This window comes from Anarrhichthys ocellatus, unplaced genomic scaffold, assembly GCF_004355925.1.
Source record: "Anarrhichthys ocellatus isolate YVR2014 unplaced genomic scaffold, GSC_Weel_1.0 scaffold15, whole genome shotgun sequence".
Classification (NCBI taxonomy): domain Eukaryota; kingdom Metazoa; phylum Chordata; class Actinopteri; order Perciformes; family Anarhichadidae; genus Anarrhichthys; species Anarrhichthys ocellatus.
Window position 1 is genome coordinate 3992289 of NW_022280045.1, and position 11389 is coordinate 4003677.

Sequence of the window (11389 nt, forward strand, 5' to 3'; positions counted from 1 at the left end):
ACACACACACACACACACACGTCCACACAGCATGGGCTGCTTTTGTTCTTTAATATACATATGCTGATTTCATGTTAATAATTTCAGTTGATTGGATGCGTTTGAGTCTTCGGAGCAGGTGTGAGGATCCCTGATCGCTCCACTAATGTGGAGAGCGGAGGAACTCAACAGTCAACAGTGGAACGCTGTGGCCGTACTGGGCAGCTCCCAGTATGAATGTTCTTAACTGTGTGTGTGCACGCCGTGTGTGTCGTGTTTTGTCGTGTGTGTGCACACCGTGTGTGTCACGTGTGTACGTAAGGGTGGGCGGAAGAAAACAGAATGTGAACCACAAACATGTTTGGATGTCCTGCAGGCCCAGAGAGCAAACAGCAAGGTCGGAAAATCCTGTTTTAACAGCATAATACCTGTCCGAGAACAAATATGAATCTCTTAACTACTCAAGAGTACCAGAAATCAAGCATGAACCTTTTAAGAAGGATGGGATCATTGCAGGTCTGTTAAATTAGATGACATTATTTTCTAGCTAGGTGTACCTAATGAAACAAAGCAATGTGACATCACATCACTGGTTGTGGCCAAAATGTAGAAGAGTTATGAGCAGTTCCACCAATGAGTGATGTTTAATTTTTATATCGCACCACACATGAAGGCCTCAACCAATCACGTTCTGTCATACGTGACATATTCAAAACATGCACTATAGTGTTCAACAACACTGAGGCTTCGGACCAAGACTGCAAACTTTATTGCTCCTGTCATCCTTGACAAAGGCCGAGCATACCAGATCCACCCCGTCCGTTCTTATCAGACCTACACACTTTTTTCATTATCTTGTGACGCAATGAGGAGTTCCGACAGCCTGGTTGGGAACCTCTGCTGTAGAAATATCCGAACAATGTGACTGATGTAATTTGTGTGCGTGTGTGTGTGTGTGTGTGTGTGTGTGTGTGTGTGTGTGTGTGTGTGTGTGTGTGTGTGTGTGTGTGTGTGTGGTTTCCAGGTGTAACATCCAGGGCTGCGTGATCTGCAGTAACGCCGTCATCGGCCGAGGAGCAGACCTCAAGTACTGTCTGGTGGGAAGCGGACAACAGATCGAACCAGAGGGTGAGCTCCACTATCGTAAACACGTAAATAATAATGGCTTTCTTTTCTCACAGCGATGGTCAACACCCTCTCTTGTCTCATTACCCCGGGAAGCTGAAAGTACATTTTAGGTGTTTGGATGTAGCAGAACAAACAGTAGTTGATCATTTTTGCGTCATTGACAATGAAAGAAAGGACAGAGTAAGCAAAGTAACAGAAACGCCTCACATCATAACACTTCAAACGACAGCCTACAAATCAATGCTATCTTTTGAAGCCCGCGGCACTTCTCCTCTACTGACTCCAATAAGGTGTTAATGTGTGTGTGTGTGTGTGGTATCTGGAAGTGCCAAGTGTTCAAGCCAACTAGGAACGTTTCTGAATTCTGTGCGATAGAGATTTATCAGAGATTTTTTTATTTTATTTTTTTTTTTTTATTTCCTTAATCCTCTTGTCCCCAAAGCTGTGTGTGTGTGTGTGTGTGTGTGTGTGTGTGTGTGTGTGTGTGTGTGTGTGTGTGTGTCACATTGATGGAGAGGTTAGAGAGCAGGGCCAGAACAGGACCACCCGGAATTCAACAGCAGCAGCCTCCAGCCACATCCAACACGCACGGACACACACACACATATAGAGAGCAAGCTCGGCTACCAGACTAAGCAGCCTAATTGAGTGAACAACAGGGTGCTCTAAGTAACAACAGTGTGAATTTGAGCTAAACTCGCCTAAAAAAAAAAAAATGTTTGAGACTTTTTGAAGCATCAGAACAGATCTTGCTTCAGCTTTTCTGAGGGACATGTTTCCCCACTGGCCAGCAACGAGCTGCTGACTTTATGTTGTTGAACACTGGAAACTTAGACCCCTGGTTGCATAATTGTTTTGCGTACACTGCATGGCCAAAAGTTCAGTCACACAATTGCAAAGTTCCGGCCTCTATGTCTCTGATGGACGGACAGTCTCTCTTTGTCTCACATTTTATCGTATAGTTTCTCTCTTTGATGTTATTTTATAAATGTTGTCTCTTCAGTAGACATTGTAAAGGGGATCTGCTGTATATAGTCAAGTGAAGTCAAGTTTATTTAAATAGCCCAAAACTGCAAGTTTTCCCTCAGAGGGCTTTACAGTATGAACAGCATGCAGCGCTCTCTTATTCTCAAAGTGAATACAGGAAACAAAAACAGGAGCTGAGAAAGAGCAACAGACGAACGACCCTGTCTCCCATGCCTGAAGAGGGGATAAAACCACATGGCTCTCGAATCACTGAGTTGTTCATAATTACAGAAATTTGGCGCATTAACTTTCTGGCACATGGAAGGACCCATGTGGTGGATATCAAAATCCATTTCACCTCGAGCAGAGTGAGAAGGAAATAAAAACATGCCTAAACTAAACTTTTATCTTAGTCTTGGATCATGGACAACCCTTTATGCTCAGTATCATGTTGAATACATTAATACTTAACAGTTTTTTGAATATTATATATATATATATATATATATATATATATATATATATATAATGTTAAAAAAAACTTTGGTAGAATCCCCAAACATCTAGTGGTTTATGGATCAGGCTTAGATCCGATTAGTTTCATCTCTATAGTGCGCTGCTCTAATGATAAACCTGCTCTCCTGTTTGCTTTCCTATTGTAAGAAAGCACAGGCTTGTCTCTAGCTACTAATCTAGCCTGCTGACCGCAGGCTGCGAAAGATATTACACACCCACTCCACTGCTGAAGCTGTTAGCAGCCAAGGACCACCCTGCTAGTTAGCCACACACACACACACACACACACACACACAGATACAGGTCCGTCAGGTGTTGATATTTAAAAGATACACACCTTTTCTCTGGGTGCTTTGATAAATACACACACGCATACATTACAACACTGTCTCTCCTCTTCTTCCCTTTGTCTCCTGAAGATGACACTACGTTCTTCTCTAATGGTGCATCCTGATTACAATCAACTAACAGTTGGTTAGAATATGTGCTGCTGACAACATATGGCTTATTTCTCTCCTTTATTTGTTGAATCAGGTCAGAGTGTGAGCTGTCTATTATCAATGGCCCACAGGAGAAAATTGTAAATATATATAGTCCTAATACATTTAAACCCTTTTCAGGATAAGTTACTGATGAATTAACAGACCCAAATAGAGTACCCCTCTCTCCCTTTCCCCCTTTCTCCCTTTCTCTGTAGTCGCTTCCTCCGCTGCTATCTAACGCTCCATTTGTCCTCCCCTCACTCCTCCACTGCAGAGCATAAACTCCTTCTGAGCAGCAGATTCCTTCACACTAAACGCCGTCTGTGTGGACGGAACGTTAGTCTCTGCCACCGTTTGCTTTGGATCAGGACCGGTGCTCTGAGCCGGAGGGAGGAGCAGCGTCTGCTCCCCTCGTGCTGAACTAGCTTTGGGTTGAGAGGGATAGCGAGAAAATGCTTTTTGTGAGGTTCAGGGGTAGCGGTCAGGGTGACCTATAGGTCTCAACACTCTGAAGGTTCTGCGACTGATTTCTAATACATCATAGCACCGTACAGTGCATGGGTTTGCATGTTGACTAGGCCTGTAATTTAGCATGAAAAGGCCTTTAAAGAAATGACTAATCGATTAAAGAAATCTTAGTTGACTAAGACCAAAACATCCGAGTAGTTGACTAATCGACTAAGAGGGGACAGCGGTTATCTACAAATTGCATACATATGCCAGGCAGACATTGGTTTCCATTCATTTCAGTTTGGTAAAATGAATATGCAGAAATGACTCAATGGGAATCACATTGGGGTAAACACTTCAGTGCCTATAAATCTTTGGTAAAAGTCTTCTGCGTCGTGTAATAAACACGGTTCCCATGGTTCCTTAAAGATTCTTGAAAGGCATTCAATCTATTCATCTCAAAATAAGGCCTTAATGGGTATTAAAATATCTAAAAATCAATCTTCCAAAGGTATTAAAAGTGCCAGCACATGGGAATAATTGGTGGTATCTATTTTATGAATAATTTACCAAATTCTTCTCGGATTAATGTCACCCAGCTCAGAGCAGATGTACCGTCTGTGGCAGTGGCATTAAATGTTTTTTTTTTTGGTGAAGATTTATAAAGCTGAAGGGTTTTGCAGATTTCTTAAGAGAAAAAATCAAAACGCTAGATTTCAATAGAAAACACAAGAATCCCCTTATGTTTTCAAACATCAGTACTGTTGATTGTTAAAACAAATGTTATTTATTTTTAGCTGAGAGGACTAACGAGGTCATCGTTGGAACGGACCAGCTGATGGAGATTTAGCTCCCACAGGGATGGAGTGGCATCCCCTCATTAACCAATCAGAGAGCAGCAAAACATAGCGGACAACTAATTCATCAGCTGACTGACCAACCGGAAGCCTGGATGCTGCTTGTGAACAGTTCTACACTCTCTTCTTCATAGGCGTTTTCTACATTGTGTCCAAATAAAACAAGTGCTTCAACCCATGAGTCAGCTTGTTGGTGTTTTTATTTGTTCATTTCAATTTAATTCAATTTATTTGTATAGCCCGAAATCACAACTTATTTTGTTCATCTTTTTGGACTTTTAGTGTTAGGTCTCCATCTCTTTGAGACCATGTTTAACAGAGACATCTTGACTAGTTGTCAGTAGAGCTGTGCAATTATTTTTGCCACATAGTTATTATCAGACTGTTGCCGCCTCCTGTAATGGCAGGACTCAATTCCTCAATTTACCCTGTTGGAGAGGGTGGACCCTCGTACAACGTTTGAATGTGCATGTTAGCGTGCACACTGTGCAGCTGTGAAGACCAGAGATGGAGGGGAAGAAAGCCGTGGGAGGGGTGACCACAATGGCGTGGGGGGGGGGGGTTAAGTTTATTTGTACACAAAAATGGTGTATGTGCAGGCCCCGGACCACCCAGCTTGATCCTGTATCAGTTAACACCGACACCCCGCCCTCACACACAAACACAGCGGAGGAGGAAACTGACTCGCGCCTGACACTTTTCTTTCTTTTCTTTCTGCTCTTCTCTCCGTCTCTGCTCACTTCGCTGTCACCACATTTATTGCATTCCTTCTGCAGGGTATTTCTTAAATTACAGGTTTTGTGTGTACGTGTGTTTGAGTCGGTCCTCTGTTTCCTATTGTCTGCAGGAGTCATTTAGGCTGTCTCTCGTGGCCTGATTACATGATGTGTGTGTGTGTGTGTGTGTGTGTGAGAGAGATCATGATGTCTTTTCTTCCATCTGTACTGGCCATTATTTGTGCTTGTTATCCTGTCAGTCAGAGGGACATGTTTTTATCATTATTCTTTAGGAAATGACAATAACTAGTGTGTCTTTCATCTGTTGCATCAACTATTTGTATCCATGTACAGTATACTGCACTACAATTTGAATATTGTTGGGTATCTAATGGAGAATAGTTTGAAATGTTTTCGTCCCCAAAACTGTCGAAAGTAGCTGGTTGATGATTCTTGAACTGTATTGATTTTACACATGGAGATCAGTTTACTCATGTGGGATAGAAACACTTGTATAATGTCTTCTGTGGCTCTGGAGGAGCTTCCTAAAGTCAGAGAATACAACCCTGATGATGTCATCAGGGTTATTTTGGGTTGGGATCCAAGACTTATTTTTTTGTATTGGAAATTCTGTGTTTAAGTTGCATTCGTGGAAATGTAGGATGCAACGTATTTTAAACCCAGCCTATGACGTCATACATTTATCAATTGATTTTTGAGCGTGTTTTTGATGTATTTTCCCACAATGCAATGCACAGAGGAAAGGCCGCTCACAGCTGGAAACATTTAGATTGTGTGCAGTGGTGGGACAGCTCCACCTACAATCCAAAGATCTCGGAAAACAAAACAAAAAGTCTTAAGGGAGATATTTCGTTTCTCTTTGTTAGGTTAGATTGGCGGCGACTTGCACGTGTTATCATTTCTCTTAAAATATGAAAGTATGTTTATTTTTTGTATGCTAGCAGCTCGAACAGTGACGATAGTATGTACGATGAATTTGGGATTCGGCCAGCCGTCTGCACATGGAGGAGTGAAAACCAAGGAGTCACAGTTGACTGATGTCCACACAAGAACAGATTCCATAAATGTGAGTCCCAGTCTGAAAAGATGAACTGCTGAATAAACAGAGTATTCTTCATGTGGCCCCACCGCTGAATTGTCTTCCCACTGTGTTTACTCTAGAAGGGGCTTCAGCTCACTGACAGAAATACTTCATTGTTCAGTATTTTTCCATTCCCCTTGTCTCACCTGTGTTCATCTTCCCGTTGCATGGTTCCCATTTCATTCACACTGAGAGTCCTTGTTTTTTCATCCTTGCATTATCAGTTATTTCCCTCTATATGTTGCAAATTTGAGTCACAACAAGGAAGTGATTTTTGTAGTTCTTCAACCTGGCGTTGTCATTTTCCTCAGACGACAAGCAGGACCGTAGAGGAGGTGAAAGACTACACATTTCACCTGAGTTTTGAGCTTAAAATCGTGAAAACCACAGTTAAGGTTCACATTGTCCGACTTCTTTGTCGTGGCTTTGTTAACCTTTTTTGCGGTCTCACACTCTGACCTCTCTCTTCAACCACATGATGAGATCTGGCAGCCGGGTGTGTTTGCGTAGAGGTTTGTATATTTACTCAAAGACCCCGGAGTCCCCTCAATACAACGCCACCTTGGCTGATCCCCCCCCCCCCCCCCCCCCTTTCAGCACATACATGTGTTCGCTGGTATATGTGCACACATGTGCGCAGGCTTACCTGTGTGTGACCATTGTTAATCCTCTGGCACACAAACTAATCAATGCCGTCTCGCACCCCCTTTGAGTGAATGCATGCAATGCGTGTGCACACGTGTACAGAAATGTGCATGTTTGCACATTTCACCCGTTTTGCTGGCAGCACGTTTGCCCGCAAGATTTGTTTTAACGAGGATGAAGTCGAGCAGATTAATAAATGAAGATGCTCTTGCACATCTGCAGGGACATTTAAAAACTGGCTTATTTTATTTTGTGGGCATGAGCTTTACGATCTGTTTCTGTTGCACTTACTTCATGTCTATGATGAATGTGTTGTTTTCTTGCGTCGGTGTGCAGAGTCAATCGTAAAGACATCACTTTTTTTTAGGACATTAATGTCATAGAAGTTGACAAATGTCTGTAGATTGAAAAGCTAGTTCACATCTGGGAAGGGACCCAAAGCGCACTGGGGAAAACTGATGTTAACATTTGGCGTTTTTAGTCAAGATAAATGCGTTTTATGTCACATGTACCTCCAATAAACTGTTTCCTAAATAATATCCTGCTGGTTGGTAAGTATTATAAAATGGTCTGTTTTTCCAAATCGTATATTTCCACACTCATCACAATTGGTGTCTGGCTATGAAGAATTCAGCTTTGAGGGCCACCGTTCTGAGATATTGACCTCTGCCACCTGAATGCAATGTAGGTGGAATTTTGTTTGTGGTGCACAAAGTATTGAAAAATGACATGTAAAAATACAGTAGTAATGTGTTTTTCAGGATATAAATGTCCGGCTATAGTTTTTATTGGAACTACCTTCCACTGAGGAAGAAGCCGCGAGGAAAAGTGTCCAAAGTAAAGTCTGTAGATTGTCGAGAGAAAGTGAGATAAAGTTGGGGAGGAAGTGTTTGACCTTCCTCATCTATGAGTTATGAAGTGAGACGTTGACTAAGAAACAACGAGGAACAGAAAATATGGAACCAAGTAGTCTGGCCAGTGTTTCTTTTACTTTTTCCAGTCGAACACAACAAGCCCATTAACAGCTTAAGCAGCGGCCCATTATTACCAACTCAACCTTTGCAGCCAAAAAATTGCTCCAAACTAACAGATGATTTATTCATTTTTTTAATGGAGATCCCAAAAGTTCCAAAGATAGCAAATATGTCATGTTGGAATTTGGGGAAACTGTGAAGAATTCAATGGTTTTAACCGTTTTAAGGCTAAAAGCGAGAGGGGGGAAATGTGTGTTAAATGAACATGTTGATCGCCTTCACACATGCTGATTTCTGACACATCCTCTGCGAACACATGATGTCTTAGTTATGCTTCAGTCTCAGTCCCAGATAGATGGATCGGTTCGATAGTGGAGACAAATGTGCGATACATAGTCATACTCAGATGCACACAGAGGTGGGGTGGAGTCTGACTGAGTAGCTGGGTGGCTTCATGGCTTGAGGGCTGATCGTGGGTGAGCACCAGAGAGAGAGAGAGAGAGAGAGAGCGAGCAGGCCACCCAAGTGGCAGTCAGTCAGAAACCTGTGTGTTTGCTGCTGACCCCTACACATTAGCACAACACTTCCTCAATTTGTCTTCTGTGTTCTCCAGCCACAAATGAATTTCCTCCCTCCTTTTTTTCCTCTCCACACACTACCTTTCAAGATGCTACCACTCTCCCCCCCCCCAACCCCCAGAAACACACACACACACACAAACCAACACCACCCCATCTCTAACTCAAACATCTCAATACATACACACACACACACACACACACACACTCTTTTTACGAGCTTTAGAGATACATCAGTTGCTTATGTTGCTTAGCCAACAAAGAGTGTGTGTGGAGACAGAGATCCCATGTATGGGATAACAACCTCGGCGACATGCCTTACACACACATACACACACTAAGCCAGATATCCCTGTCTGTCACTGTGGAGGCCCCCCGGCTAATTAACTAAACATTGACTGGGTGGCTGATTGGGTTCACATCTTAAATTGCTTTAGCAGTAAACTCACAGGAAGAAGCAAATGACTGACCTGCTTTACACCCTCAGGTGACCTTTCCTTCTAATGTTATTAGTTAGAATGTTTATAACATCCACAGCTGTAACTGCAAACAGAACATTTTTTCTGTCCCAAACATTCAATTATGTTTCCTTTTTTTTTTATTTTGCACTGTAATTTTACTACAATCACTCCTCCCTTAAGAATCCTCTTGATCTGTTCAATTTCACTCCAAGGCTGCTAGTAACGAGCTTAATGGTTTGAAATTGAGGGATTCCTGAATCACAGATTTTGCATTATTGATGTAAAAGAGATATACATAGTTAAAGAAAGTTCCTGTATGATTTGAAAAAGGCTTATTTTCTTACTACAGTTCTTCAAAAAGGTTTCTAAACATAACTTCTGTGCATAAGAAGATAGCTATATGTGGTCTCAAAGTGTTTGGATAGGAGCCTTTCTGATCAGCTTCTTCATCGTTTTTAACCGATCACAATTGTGCTTTAAAAAGAAAAAAAAAGAGCTATACAGCTATGTTTGCCCACAAATACTTAAAGATGCACACACAGTTGTGGGGTTCTGTGCTTTCTTTTAAAGCTACAGGTCTGAGTTTGCATTACCACCTGCTAGCTTCGTCTGACAATACCTCTGTTACAACTGCACAAACAAAGACTTAAAGAAAAGTGTGTTTCTCTGTGTTTTGTGTGTTTTTCCCCCAGAAAGGCAACCATTCATTACGATGACAAAGGGGTAAAGAAATGCATTATCATAATTAATCTTGTGTGAGACTGTGGGTGGCAGCTCCGACTCTGCTCTGAGACTGACAGAGGTGCTCAATGCACAAAGTGTCTCCCTGCTACTGGGCAACTTGTTGCCTTTTCACTGATATCTGAGAAACATGTAATGAAAGACCTCTTCTGGGTTTTCCCAACAATATGTAACATGACTCTGTGAACTTTAACTCAAACCCCTCAAATGAAAATGTTTTATCACTGAAAAGAGGTTTTGATTCATCTAGAATATGGTGTATATTTGTTCCCATCATCAAACACAGAAATTCTTTGTGTGTTATTCGAACATCTTTATTTGTCTAGTCTATCAACACATAGCCAAATATTCTGTTTGGTTATCATGAAAACAATGTATTCATTTCGATAGACTTGAACCGGAAATGTGTTGATGATCTGTTCCCTTTTTTTTGTTATAGTTTGTCTTTAATAAGAGCTAGATGTGATGCTTTAAGTATGCAGGGTATAATGAGACGGCAGAAAAAGTATTATCATGTTTCCTCAGCTGCCTTCAGATTGCTCAGTGATTGTATAATGTGAATTTGTTTGGTGAGATGTACAGGTTTTATAACTGTGTCCCTCATGTCTGACTGTGTTATTTGTTGAGGCTCAGCTTTTAAGTATTTTTGTCGTTTGTCTAAATGTATCGCAGCACCCAATCATGGGCAAGTGTAGAAAGGCTCTTTTCAATATACCTATCTTTGACTATGTGATCTCAACACGTTCCTGTAATTACGTGCGACAGCTGTTTGGGCCAAGTACTATCTATCAAGAAACTGGACCTATAAGGACACACTGATATCATGTTACACTGCTCAATGAGACTCAGACTTATCATTAACATTAAAGGGGGAAAGCAGAAGGCTTTAAAAGATAGCCCCTTCTGATATAACGTTGTACTTTTAAAGAAAAAATTGGTTTTCACCCTTTTTGGGGAACCAGGAACATGTGACAAAAGTACAAGAACAGTCGTCATTTGGGTATGATAGACTCTCATTTCCAGTTATTCCATATTTGTTTGACATCTTGGTTCCAATTTCTGTCAAACATATTTCCTTCCTGTAAAGATCAGCCTCATCATTGTGTAACCTCACAGCACTGTTGTTTGAAAAGGCATATCCCATAATATCCCTTACGGTTGCACTTTTACCTCACGCACTTCTACTAGGTGTCCTAAATGACGACCACCATCACTGCTGCTCCAGTGCAGAAAACCTCATACATTTATTGTATCACTCTTTTATTCTTCCATCTCTACTTACTCCTTCTGAGAGAAAAAGAAGAAATGCAGTCGTGAGCGGTCTCTCAGCCTCTCTCTTCGATAAATAAACACTCTCTGGGCCTGAACCCTGGGCTGTGTTGCGACGGCTGAGTGCCAGAGCGGTTCCGTAGCTCTGCCTATAGCACATACAGAACCCCGGACGGACAGCCAGCCATGCATGCATGGATGAACGGACGGATGGATGGATGGCTGGAGTCACTGGGGAGACATGAAACGGAGGAATGGAGATGGGAAGGAGGGAGGAGGAGCGGGAGCAGGGAAGCAGATGAAATCTGGAGGGGAAAGACGAAGGTGTATGAAGAAAATCTGAAATAAAAGGAAGAGTATAGGGAGATTAAAACGGAGAGGATAAAGAGAGGGATGGATGGAAGGAGAGGGACCATGTGGGACACAGGACATGGAGGAAGGGAAGGAGGGAGAGAGGGCTTGGGCGGTTTGTGTTTGGAGGCCGGGCAGTGTGATGGCAGATATCTGCACCGCGCATGGTCATCT

The 11389-nt window shown here is 42.1% G+C and overlaps 1 protein-coding gene across 2 annotated transcripts in view; it reads left to right on the forward strand.

Annotated features, from left to right (window-relative positions):
• eif2b3 (eukaryotic translation initiation factor 2B, subunit 3 gamma) overlaps positions 1-4559 on the forward strand; it is a 25651-nt gene extending 21092 nt beyond the window's left edge. Inside the window, exons 11-12 of one of the 2 annotated variants that reach the window (XM_031854528.1) lie at positions 1004-1107; positions 4319-4559. In XM_031854528.1, coding sequence (XP_031710388.1) covers positions 1004-1107; positions 4319-4371 — 157 coding nt within the window. In that variant the 3' untranslated portion in view covers positions 4372-4559. Of the gene's footprint in view, positions 1-1003; positions 1553-4318 lie in introns of those variants that run through there. The other variant, XM_031854527.1, reaches the window with a different exon arrangement.
• Positions 4560-11389: the final 6830 nt, after the last annotated feature.